This window comes from Odocoileus virginianus, chromosome 24 (genome assembly GCF_023699985.2).
Source record: "Odocoileus virginianus isolate 20LAN1187 ecotype Illinois chromosome 24, Ovbor_1.2, whole genome shotgun sequence".
Taxonomy (NCBI): Eukaryota; Metazoa; Chordata; class Mammalia; order Artiodactyla; family Cervidae; genus Odocoileus; species Odocoileus virginianus.
Window position 1 is genome coordinate 38613418 of NC_069697.1, and position 13365 is coordinate 38626782.

The 13365-nt window shown below is 32.3% G+C and overlaps 1 protein-coding gene across 14 annotated transcripts in view; it reads left to right on the forward strand.

Moving 5' to 3' along the window:
* The window catches only part of KIF21A (kinesin family member 21A), a 174268-nt gene that overhangs the window by 149321 nt on the left and 11582 nt on the right, over positions 1-13365 (forward strand). For 3 of the 14 annotated variants that reach the window (XM_070454578.1, XM_070454574.1, XM_070454579.1), the window contains 7 exons: positions 830-937; positions 2139-2267; positions 4398-4436; positions 5087-5101; positions 8727-8863; positions 10409-10589; positions 12342-12506. In XM_070454578.1, coding sequence (XP_070310679.1) covers positions 830-937; positions 2139-2267; positions 4398-4436; positions 5087-5101; positions 8727-8863; positions 10409-10589; positions 12342-12506 — 774 coding nt within the window. The remainder of the gene's footprint in view (positions 1-829; positions 938-2138; positions 2268-4397; positions 4437-5086; positions 5102-8726; positions 8864-10408; positions 10590-12341; positions 12507-13365) is intronic. The other 11 variants (XM_070454576.1, XM_070454582.1, XM_070454580.1 and 8 more) reach the window with 7 other exon arrangements.

Consider the following 13365-nt stretch of genomic DNA (forward strand, 5'->3'; position numbering starts at 1 on the left):
TTAAATAATGCAAGACTTCTAAAATATGTTTTCCTCTAATTAAAAAAATCAGAAACATAAAGTTTAATTATATTTAATTTTCACTTTCAAATCAGAATTGTTGTAAGCCCATTTTAGGAATCCCACTTGCTCATTCCTTAGGTTTTTTTTTTTTTCCTTACTAGTATAACTAGTCAAAGATAGCAAAAGTTCATTTTTTCAATTAAAATTCCTTACCACTATGCACAGAAATCGTAGTCTTAAATTTTTAATAACATAGCCACTGCTCAACATTTAAAGTCTATAATAAAACAAAAGTATTTTTAGTACTAAAATTTATATAGCTAATGCTTAAATACTAGTTAACTAAAATAATTGTGGGTTCTTTGTGATTACCTGCAGTATTCTTTTGTGATTGTGTAAATATTAATTCATTAAATCTCATTGTTTCTCATACTCTGACATTCTAATATTTTTGTTCTTGCAAAACTGTAAAGACAATCTTCCCTCAACTGAAGCAAATCTAATCAAACTTATACACTTATGTTTTTTAACACTTGTATTTAAAGTAGAAAATATTATTTTAGCTATTTGGCAATATAGCGTTGATGTTTGCATTCGAAGATAATGGTCATGTATATTTGACAAGATTACCAATTTAAAAATTAAAATATACAGTTGTCAAGATCCCATTAATTAAAAATAATTCGTGATATTTTCCTATCCTAGTTCTGTTTCATTTCCAAATAATCTTTCTCAAATTCCAGGTGTTGATCTGTTAAAAATTGAATATCTGCCAAAATTGTGTGTATTTAAAATTAGGTAATTGAAGAATCTTCTTCTGTCTTAGTTCCAGGCAGTCATCCATGTCAGAAAAAAAGCTACCAGAGCCTTCCCCTGTAACAAGGAGAAAGGCATATGAGAAAGCAGAAAAATCAAAGGCAAAGGAACAAAAACAGTAAGCTATTCATGCTCTTTATCTAGTAGATTGTGTGAAATGTCTGATGCCCTTAGATGCTAAGGGGCAATGGTGAAATTGTTTTCCATATTCAGGCTGACTCTGGGATTGTGACTTGGTCTTATAGAAAGTTTTGAAATTAATTTTGACTGTTATCTGATAAAACTGACATTCATTTCACCACTTTAAAGTGATTAACAAAAATCTAGTATTAGAAGATATCTGCCATTGTGCCATTTTATTTCTGTTCTTTTATGTTTAAATTGATACTATCCTCAATTTTTTTGTTAAACTATTTTAATAGCTATTTGTATGTTTTATAAGGGTTAGCTTACTTAACAGTACACAATATAAACTGATGATCCACTTACCTGGACATTTGTAAATCACAATAACACAACAGACAGAAAGATTTAAATGGGTTAGAACCACTATCACCTTTCTACTCTATGGCATAGTGAGATCTCCCTTAGGCCACCTCAGGAGCTACATATGGCAAGTAGATCTCTGACATGGTCTTGAGTAGGAATATCAGTGTGAATCTATATTTAAGTATTGGTAAAGCAAATTTCTTTAACATAAAAATAATTATAAAAAGAAGCTCTCATATATTTTTTGTACCTGCAAAGATGATATCTTATACCTTCTTCCTCTCTTGTACCAACATGCACACTCTCTACTTTGACCACTGGTTTAGCTGACTTGAATATCATGGAAATTACTCTTCTAATTAACCTTCTTCCTGTATTTAGAGGTGGAATTTACCTGTTTCTACTCAGTTGAATGTCGCAATTATAAGCTGGAGGTAGGGGATGGGACAAATATGTAATTTAAAAATAAATGAATAAATCAGCTGAATAGACAAATTCTTCTTAAACTCTCAGGGTCTGTTTCCTCATCTGTAAAGTGAACAACTTGGTTTCAACTCTCAAATTGTATAATTTTAAATTTGGTTTGCTTTATTTGTACTGACTTTAGATTTTAGCAGACATTTTCTTTAGTGCCATCTTGTGGCCAATGTGACAAAATTCAGTGGAAAAAATTTCAGTGAAATTTTATCTCATATAAAAGGAAGAGAGGATGAAAGGAAGGAATTCTATAATGAAAAGCTTTTTTAAAAAATAAAAGCATGTTTCTTATAACATTTCTAACAAATTAAAGCCAATTAAAGCCACCTATGTAATGTTCTTTTTTCTTGTAGCTCAGATTCTGGAACCTCAGAGGCTAGTCTTTCACCTCCTCCTTCCCCACCAAGCCGGCCCCGTAATGAACTGAATGTTTTTAATCGTCTTACTGTTTCTCAGGGAAACACATCAGTTCAGCAGGATAAGTAAGTCATTATGTAAAAGAGCCCCAATTATTCATTATAATATTCTGAACCTTTCAGTATAGTCTGTAGAAAACATTTAGCCTCCCTCTGTGTGGGAGATGGAGTCTGACTTGTGAACCCTTCCCATATTTCATGTATTTTTCCAATGGAAAATGAATCATTTAGACAAAATTAGAGACATTTATTTTCCTGCTGAACATTATTCCCTGCTATGGATTTGCATTGCTGTACTTCCACACTTGTGTTGCCTTTTTTTTTTTTTAACAAGTAAATTAGAATTGAAAATCTTTGAGATCACTTGAAGTTTAAATTTCTTGTGATTCTTCAGCTTTATTGAGCCCATAAAAGCCTCTAAGCCAGATAGCCTGCACTGAAAAGAGGCAAATTATTTTACTTTTGGTGCATGTATCATTTTCTAAAACCATTGTCGTATGTGTATGGGTAAAAGAGTACTTTCATGGGTGGACGACATAGAACTCTGGGTTGTTGGGGAAGAGAAGCTGGAAGGGGATGGAAAATATAATTTTAATTAAATTTGAAGTGAAAAAATATTCCCACATTGAGCCAGAATCTCTTTTGCAAGAATTTCTTACTAACAGTGTTGCCATAAGGTATTTATTAACTGACTTCTCTGCTTTGAGTTTCAATGTTAACATTGAGGATAAGATAAGTACTTGATATTCAGTATCCCATGCCAGTTCTTTGTTTTTTATGCTATAATCTCCCTGTATATATCAATTTCTGAAACTTATAAGGTATTGTTTGAGATCCGTCTGGCATGTTTAGATCATGCTAAATGGCTCTGTATACATAGGCACATCATCATTTTGAAAGATTGTTTAATCTACTTAGTTTATGGATACATTTTTTATTAGATTTTAATATAGTTTTAGCGTTAGATACAGACATGTCCTTTAAAATGATCTAGATAGGTTTTTTAAAAAAATATTTAAAAGAGAACATTGTTAAATCCTATCTCTTATCTAATTGAGAAAGAGGAGAACATTAAGAATGTCTTTAGGAAATCCATTTTCACTAGCATTATGAAGAATTACTAAGTTTTGTCTCCCTTGCATTCACAGTATTAAAATTTTTGTGTCAGTCTTTTGATAATCTTGACGATCTAATCATAGTTCCATATTTTTTCTGAAATTGTTTATGAGTTACCAATCATTTGACTCTGTTGTCATCTCTATAAAGAAAAATTTAGAATAACTGACTTACACTTTCAAAAATCTCACCTAACTTATGAATCACTTTCTTTGGGCTCCTTTTTGAGACTAGTATATTTTACCAGATAGAAGTAGGTCCTACACATTGTTTCTGATTACATAATATGCCAGCACTCACTTTATCCCCATTCTTCCCGAGTATTAGAATGACCAAAAAGTTTGTTTGCAAATTTTTCATAAGACGTTATGGGAAAGCCCAAATCAACTTGTTGGTCAACCCAAGATATTATACAATAATACAAGCTAAATAGATTTTCATAGTAACTAGACTTATTGTCAGTCCTGGAGGTTTCAGGTTAAGGCTGATGAGAGTACCTCGCCTATTTTTAAAATTCCAGTAAAACTTCCTAACCATTACTAAGGGACTGCCTAGTCAGAAGAACTCCATGTTTTTGAGATGAATTAAAATCCAAGGTTATTAAATTTTGAATGATTTGCTTTCCATGTATACATATGATGTATTTGTGCAACTTCCGCATGAAGTCTAAATATAAAGTAATTATCAAGAGGAATAAAATTCATTAATGACTATTGAGACAGAAAAAGTTTTCTAGTACTAGTCAAATTAGAGTCTTGAAGTGATGTATTTCATTAGCTTGATGCTGTTCCTCTTCAGGGCCTGTATTTTAGAAAGTGAGAGTAGATTAGGGTCTGTGGATCAGTAATAGAAAGTACCCCCCCACCCCAAATTTTGGAAGAAAACATAAGCACAAAATTTTAACTAATTTGGCTATCAATGAATTTGCTGATATTCTGTGCAAATAGGAAAGGAATGCGCTATAAAGGAAATGTTTGCTGTATTTCTGTTATTCATAGTACTGAATCCGTTCAGTCTCAGTGGCTTTACCTGTTGACATCTGTTTTCTTTTTCCTCATAATTCTAACTCTTTCACTGTAGGTCTGATGAAAGTGATTCCTCTCTGTCGGAGGTACACAGGTACTTTCTATCTTTCCTACGTTCTGGCATTTCATTGATGTTCTAAAATGCCTTCCAAGAAACTTTAAACAAGTCTCATTTTTGTTGCACTCATAACTTGTAAGCCATATAAATGCACTAATATTTTTAAACATTAATTTTAATATACTTTTGTGAGGTCATAGCTTTCAAGGTAATGGCAAACTTATAATAGTATAAAAACTTGTGCCATTTGTATTCTGTCTATAATCTAAAACTTTTAAATAAAAGAAATTAAGTTTTATGAAAATTAATGTCAAGGTTTGCTCTTCATCAGACATTTTTTCCACCTCAAAGTGTAGGAAGTGAATAAGGTATTTTTTCATGTTGATTTATTGATTTTAAATAAAACTTTAAGGCAGGCTCTGTGATTTTAAAACAAAAGGTATGCTAGGGGAAAAAAGTATACTGTGGTACATAAAATATAGAAAGTAAAGAATTTTTGAAACATAATATTTTAAGCATTTTAGATGCTGTTTTTAAAATAATGTTGCGTTTCTTCATGTTATGGATTTTTTGGACCCTAATTTCTCTTTTTTTCCTTTCATTTCCTGTCCTTACTAATCAATTTGTCTCCTTCTTTCTCTTTGCACTACTTTCCCATGTTTCATGACCATTTTCCTGATCATCAGTAGATCCTCCAGAAGGTAGGCAGGGGAAGGGAGAGGAAATTAATATCATTCACAGTATTACAAGACTTTATTGGTTTTTCATGGACCAAAAAGCATTTTTTCCCCTTTCACATCAGATCTGTTGTATAAGTTTACAATATTAAAGTTGAGTTATATATTTCAGAATGTGAATAGATTTTTAATAGAGAAAGAAATACCTGACTTATGTTTCCAACTTCTGTATTTTTTCTATTAATATTATCTTTTGTATCAGGTAATAGCTATAAAATATTAACCCCAATATTCTGAATATTTGAGAGTATAGTTCAGTATCTAATGAATATAATATTATATTTAATGTTGAAATTATTTTCTTCAGAAGTCTGAGTAAATAAATCACATAAGAATGAAAAAGAGACATCCTGGTGTCTAAGGCGTGCCATACATAAGTTATTGGAACCTTTGTAATTTTACAACCTTTCACATGGCAGAATTGTGTTGAACGTTATGTCATCAAGGGAACATTTAGATTCTTAGGATAAAGATAGTAATTTGAAGGAAGGAAATCTTTGGAGACATAGTATTAAATAACCAAGGGTACTGTTTTAACTTTTTTCTTAGGATGATTTGTGTCATTTAATCTGCATTCGTGCAGATCAAAGCAGCTCTAAGCTTGTTAAAATGAATTCCTTTCTTTATAATCAGCTTGTTAAAATATACATACATATATATGTAGTGTTTTAGAAGTAAGTATTATAGCAATAGACTATGCATTAGATCATAACTTTTCAACATCTGAAGCAGCAGTTAAAAATTTGATGGCCTCAGTTCATTACTGTAAACTCCACATAATAGGATTTCAAAATGGCAATTTTAGACTTTTGAGGAGGTTTTGCTACCATTTCTGTTTCAATCTGATTAAATTTTTAGACAACTCACAAATTATTGAGCATTAATTTCAAGGATCTCAAATTAATGTGTATATACAAATAATACTTTGGATTTTGTAGTTATGAATCCATGTGATGGATGATCCATGTGATCCATCCATGTGCCTGGTCTTATTTCTGCTGATGAGGAGCTCCCTTTGCTTTTTGAAATCATTATAACTAAGTCCTAAAAATAAATATTTCTTTATCCTGAGCCTAATTTATTACCTCTTTAAATATTTGTTCATTGGTCTGTCCTCAGCCCTCTTGAGCTATACTAGCAATGATCCAGTACATCTTTTTTGCATGCATATGACAGCTCTTTAGATATTTAGTACTTTTGTATGGTCTGTCCAATGAAGGTTCTTTTATCAGCTCAATAGATTTAGATTAATCTGTTTCTAATGTGATATAGTCTGCAGATCCTTCTTTTTGCTTCTACTGTTTTGGAAAATCTCCAGGTTTCAAAAGCACAATGAGGTGCCATTTCAAAGCTCTATGTAGCCTCTAGAATTCTACTTCATTCCAGACGTAGCCTTGGCAGAGTATAGTAGTTCTATTGCTTTCTTTCTCCCGAAATATTTACTTATATTGCAGAAGTTATTGAAAATAGTGTTAGAGGAATCATACATTGTTGATCCATTGATCTTGCATTCAATAAATAAATTTCTCTAGCTTTTAAAATCTAATTAAGCCCCTTTCCTACTTGGAGCATTATGTTCTATCTTCAACTTAAATTATATGCTTAAGTTTTATCCAGTGAATATTTTAGTGCTAAGAACATACTTAAACAGACTTTGGGAATAATTTTCTAGACAGTATAGCTCTTTAATATGTCAATTTAGTAAGCTTGCCATATCTGTCTTAAGTTCACTAGAAAGACTAACTAGATATTGAAGACCTTTTTCCAGATTGAGAGGAACACTGATTCTAGGGGTAACTTTTCAGCCACTGATGGAACTACCTTACTACAAGAATTTCAAACTTACCCACCATGTATATAGGGATATCATTTGAAACGCTTTTTGTATGGACTTTATTGGAGTCAATATACATTATGAGTTCGACATTACCCTAGTTTGCTGCCTATTAATTTTACCAAAAAAACTCCCCATGAGCTGTTATCACTTATTCATGAGCAGTTAGGTGTTTGTAATTTTTGTAATTATTTATTTAATAGTTCCCTCTATGAAACTCAACAAGTTTTACCCATCGGTAATTTCTGAAATCCACTTTTTCTTTCTCCTTTCTGGAATGTTGGATCTACATATTTTATCCCCTTTATTGATTCTTTTAGAATACCAACAATGATTTTGCCTCCACAATGGTATATACTTTCAAAATCTTATGATATAATGATTTAAAAATAGAAATACTTGAACTCATTGAATGTCTTCATGTCAGTTCTAACTTAAGTTGGGCTCACATTTCTACTGAATTATTTCTGTCCCTGGCATCTTAAAGGTTGTTCTCATTCATCAGTAATGTGGATACAGACAGCTTTATCTCAGAATCTGTCCTGATATTAGGCCATCTGTCTTATATAATGGACACACGTGCATGTGTGCCAAGTCACTTCAGTCATGTCTGACTCTTTGTGACCTTATGGACTGTACCCTTCCAGGCTCCTCTGTCCGTGGCATTATCCAGGCAAGAATACTGGAGTGGGTTGTCTTGCCCTCCTCCAGAGGATCTTCCTGACCCAAGGATTGAACTCGCATCTCTCATGTATCCCCATTGGCAGCCTGGTTCTTTACTGCTGGTGCCTCCTGGGAAGCCCATAAAATGGACATATTTCAACATAACTTTTCTTCCTGCTCTGAGCAAAGATACATCTAACTTATATATATATATCATATATATATATATAAGTCATATATATGATATATATATATATATGTCACATATATATGATATATATGATAAATATCATTCTTAATTCATTCTCATTTTTAGTGTTCCCAATACAATGATTTCAATTCAGATTCTGTCTTAAACTTCTTTAAGATAGGGACAGTGTCTTGATAAACTTTACATTTCCACAGTTCATAGTCCAGTGGCATAAAGCAGAAATTCAAAAAACATTAAAGTTAGGAGAAAGGTCCAAAGAGCATCACTATTCTTTTAGTATCTTATTCTTTTTTTAAAAAAAATCTTCTTTGAAATTGTTAGAATTTTAAAAGCTTTTGTTATTTTTGAGCCATTCTCCCTTTAGATATCTATTTATGCAATCATTCTTGTATTTCTTCAAATTTGTTTGAAATTTGCTTTCTTAGTATTTTAGGTAGTATGTATTATACCATCTTTAAAATGTCTTTTTTTGACATAGAATTCCAGTCTGATAGTTACATCTTCCAGTTTTCCATCATTAATACTTCTTATTTTTCATAATTTACTATATTTGAATAGCTCCCAATATTACTTTATTAAATTGAAGAGATAAAATTGTTAGTGAGAAAATTCAAATGTATTGTTGACTTTGCTCTTTGCAGAATACAGCTGCTAGCTGATTCCTAAATAGTTGATGCACTTCATCACTACTAATTTCACACTTTGTCCCTTTACTTTAAAAAAAGATAAGGAACAATCTGGTTTTTCAGTCACTCAGTCGTGTCCAACTCTGGTGTTTCTATAGTACCAATTATTTAGAACAACTTCTTAAAGTCAGAGAAATAAAAAGTAGTTTCATGATATAGCTGCTGAAGTAAATCTTATTTTTCTCCCCATCTCAGGGGCATAATCAATCCGTTTCCAGCTTCAAAAGGAATCAGAACTTCTCCACTTCAGTGCGTTCATATAGCTGAAGGGCATACAAAAGCTGTGCTCTGTGTGGATTCTACTGATGATCTTCTTTTCACTGGATCAAAAGGTGCTAATAGTTGTGTCATGTGAATATTTAACAGATCTTTTTAATGATTACATTTTAACAGGTTTTGAAAAATGTCAAACTGCTTAAGACTCATAAGAATCTGAAAGATAATGTTGTTCAACTGCTGAACTATATAAAATATAAAATAATTGCATAGTTGAGAAGAAAGTAAAATCTCTGTTGATGTTACGTGAATAGAATGATGAAGGAATACATCTCAGTTTGCTAATTGAGCACCTAATGTATGCGAAGCCCTGAGCTTAGTAACACAGGCTATGTAAAAATCCATAAAAGGCCATTACAATGTACAGTGTGGTAAAAGAATAAGATGGGTAGCAACCACCATTTCTTGAGCCCTTAATAAGTGTCTGAAACTATACTAGCCACTATGAAAATTTTACCTCATTTAATTCTCACAACAACGCCAATGTTGCATCCTCATTTTATAGATCAAGAAGCTGAAGATTCCAGGAATTAAATGATTTTTCCAGATAAGCTTAACTAGTAAGTGGAAGAGCCAGGATGAAAAACTTAGGTCTGCGCATCATCAAACCTGCACTTGGAGGCAACTAGAAATTAACTATAAATGATTTGAAGAGTTATACATGAATATTTGGGGTTTCAGAAGAGAAAGAGATTTTGCTAAAATGTGAAAAATAAGGAAGGCTTTGATGAGGAGGCACTTAGGATGAACCTTACTGGATTGTTTGGATATTGGCAAATAAAAATTGGCAACCAAGATTAGAGAGCAGTGTAAGCAGAGACATGAAGGTAGAAGTGGTTTTGGAAACTAAATCCAGTTGGCTTGAAAAGTAGAATATATGTAGAAGTGGTGGATAATGAGACTGGAAAGATGAGAAGGAAGCGTGTGTAGGAATTTGGGAAGCTAGTTAAAGTCTTTTAGCATTTAAGGATATTAAAAGATAAAGGGAAGAATCTTGCCAGCACTTGTAAATTTTACAATAGCAAGCAATTCCCCAATTAAAAAAAAATTTGCTCTGTAAAAGTATTAATTTTCTAGTAAATTAAATTTATTTCTCCAGGATAATTAGATACTTATATCAGAAAGGCAAAGTATTGAATAGAATAGTTTTATGATCAAGTTTATGATTATGTTAATGAAGTCAATTAGTGACCTCTGGAAAAGAAATGTGTATGTAGTTCTGCATGTGGAGTGTTGTGAGTAGGTAAGCAATTATCAAAACCAAATGTTTTGAAGAGGCTGGTTTGGGATGGCCATTTTAAATTCAGGGGCAATTTGAAATAAGACTATCAATATGTCTATTTTAAAATTTTGTATAATTATTCTTTAATACCACTTGATACATACACCAGATATCCTAGCTTTCATCTAATCCTTTATACCTACTTTGCCCTTGAACCTGCTGCAAAGTGTCAAGGATAGAGTTAGGATGCTATTGTAAGTTAATTAAATAATTACCATTTTCTTATCTCATTTTTTCTCATAGGAGAGAAATTGTTATTGCTAAGAGAATCTAATTTAGTTCTTATTGACAATATTTCCTCTTTTTTATTTGCTTTTAGATCGTACATGTAAAGTATGGAATCTGGTGACTGGGCAGGAGATAATGTCACTGGGAGGTCATCCCAACAATGTAGTATCTGTAAAATATTGTAATTACACAAGCTTGGTCTTCACTGTGTCAACATCTTATATTAAGGTGTGGGATATCAGAGATTCAGCAAAGTGTGTTCGAACGCTAACGTAAGTAACTTAGAGACAAGTAGCATAAGGGGCAAATAGTTCTTCTTTACAAGATATAAGAAAAGATAGGTCTATATATGCATTTTTGTTTATTTATACCTGTCCACTTGCAAAAAATATTAAAATGTTTACAATAAGAATGTATATAACATAAGGTAAAAAAATACTGAGAAAATAAAATACAATAGGTCAATATTAAACAGAAAAGGAGAATTCATATTTAATCTACAATTCAATACACATTTCATAGTTCCTTCCTCCCCAAAACTAAGGAGTTGAATTTTCATTATTACTTGATGTAGTAAAATGATTTACTTACTTGCTTCAAATGAATGCCTCTCCTTGGAAAATGGCTGAAATCACCATCATAGACCATTAAGAAGTATTTGCAAAATTCAGTTAGCATCTATTGAATAACTGAATAATTGAGGAATGTTTTTCTTAAGACTTACACTGCTTTGATATTAACCTGTGTTTCATAACTGTAGATTGGACAACTGGAGAATGAATTTGTTTCCTGCATCTGTTATTATATATGTCTTTAAAACATAGAACAAATAATGATTCCTTTTCCCATAAGATTGATGAACTGTTTCACATAATTACAATTTTAATTAAAAGATGAATTCTATTGGTTTAATTAAGAGAAAGGAGCATAAAGGTGGTTAATTTTTACTAATTTGTAGAGTGAAGATTATTAACACTTAAGTGCTATTTTATATGTTGAGACTACTAATTATTTACTGTGCTGAATACAGGTCTCTTGAGGGAAATTTTATAGGAAAAAACACTATCTTAGAAATTTACCAATCCGGTTGACTCATTAAAATCATTTGAAAATGTTGATTGTAACTTAATTTTTTTGGAAGTTAGCTAATAAAATGATTCAAAATTGAAAAATATATTTGCTATTTAGAATTTAACTGAGGAAATAAATCATGTTTAAGTCTTTTCCACATAGTAAGCAATCCATATATGATTGGGTTAAAATATACAAAAACCTTTACTCAAAGGGTCATATCTTATATATGGAGAAACATTGGTTTGTTCTTCAGTGGATTTCTGCAAGCTGCAGGAAAATGAGTTAGCTTTGTGGCACTGTCTCATCTGTTGAGCCTGGCGGGCTACAATCTGTGGGGTCACAGAGTCAGACACAACTGAACGACTGAGCACATGCACACATCATTTGTTGAGTTTTGTTATCTTTGTCATCTAGTCTTTTCTGAATCACATTTAAGTCATCTCTAATGGGGCCCAAAGCCTGGGTACCCACGTGGCTTTGTGGTAAAGAGCCTGCCTTTCAGTGCAGGAGATGCAGGAGACATGGGTTCAATCCCTGGGTTGGGGAAGATCCCCTGGAGTAGGAAATGGCAACCCTCTCCAATATTCTTGCCTGGAAAATTCCCTGGACAGAGGAACCTGGCGAGCTACTGTCCATGGGGTAGCAAAGAGTCAGACATGCCTGAACATGGCCCAGTGACTAATAGAGCCCCAAACTCCTAGTGTTATGACTTGCAAAGTAAGAGTCTTAAGCCATGCCATCTTATTTTCTTCATTCGTTTTTTCATTTATCTGTGAAAGTATTCATTTATTAGTGTCACCTATGTGCCTGTGAAGTTCTGTGCTAGGTGTAGTGCAGACAGTGACCAAACAATACAGATATTGCCTACAGCCAGTCTCCTGAAAATTTAAGGAATTCTATGACTAACTCTTGTCCAGAATTGTGACTTACTTTGTTTTGTCTCTGTTAAGGTCTTCAGGTCAGGTTACTCTTGGAGATGCTTGTTCTGCAAGTACTAGCCGAACAGTTGCTATTCCTTCGGGGGAAAACCAGATCAATCAAATTTCACTAAACCCAACTGGGACTTTCCTCTATGCAGCCTCTGGAAATGCTGTCAGAATGTGGGATCTTAAAAGGTAAAATTTTAAAGAAAATGTACTTCCTGTATATGGCAAATGTAATTTTCACACATTAATATTAGTGCCAGTGCAATCTAATTTATATAACCCCAGAAGTTAATATAAAATCCTAGATTTTTCTGTTTGATTCAGCACCCCTAAATGTCTTGTCTATCCTCATTAGCCCACTAAAAATTTTCCTTTCTTTTAATCTCCATTGCTGGGGAAAAAAGTATATGAGAGAAAATAGACTTTATTAATACTTGTCTATAAGTTGTATTGTTTACTAGGAAGACTATAAAGACTGGGTTGTATTGTTTACAACTCATGCTAGTTGCATCAGTACCTTTGAAAGAATTATTTTTTGGTAACATCACTTATGCATTTTATATTTCAAAATTTTCAGTTTATAAACCTTATAAGTTTGATCATAAGTCTTCACAGGATTTTTATGAATATAAAATTGTATATGTATATATGATGAAGTATTAAGAAGATGAAGTAAGTAAAAAGAGAATATCATGCATTACATCTTTGATTTGATTTTTATTTGCCATGAAGTAGGAGTTTTCATCCTTCATTTGAGTGTTTATTTTAGATTCTTTTCTAGTTCTTAAAATGTTGGCAGCAAGGGAATATTTATTTATTAGTTAACAAATATTTACTCAGCATCAACTGTGGCAGGCATTATACCAACACTATGGTAGGTATTGGAGATATAGATTATGCAAGACAAATTTGATGTCCACCTTCTTAGAACTCATCTTATAATGGAGAGTAAAAGCCACAAAATAGGCAATTACAAGATTCTGAGTAAAGTTGGTAATTCAGGTAATAATCCCATGTAGAAGGGTTTTGTCAGTGATAAATCAAAGGG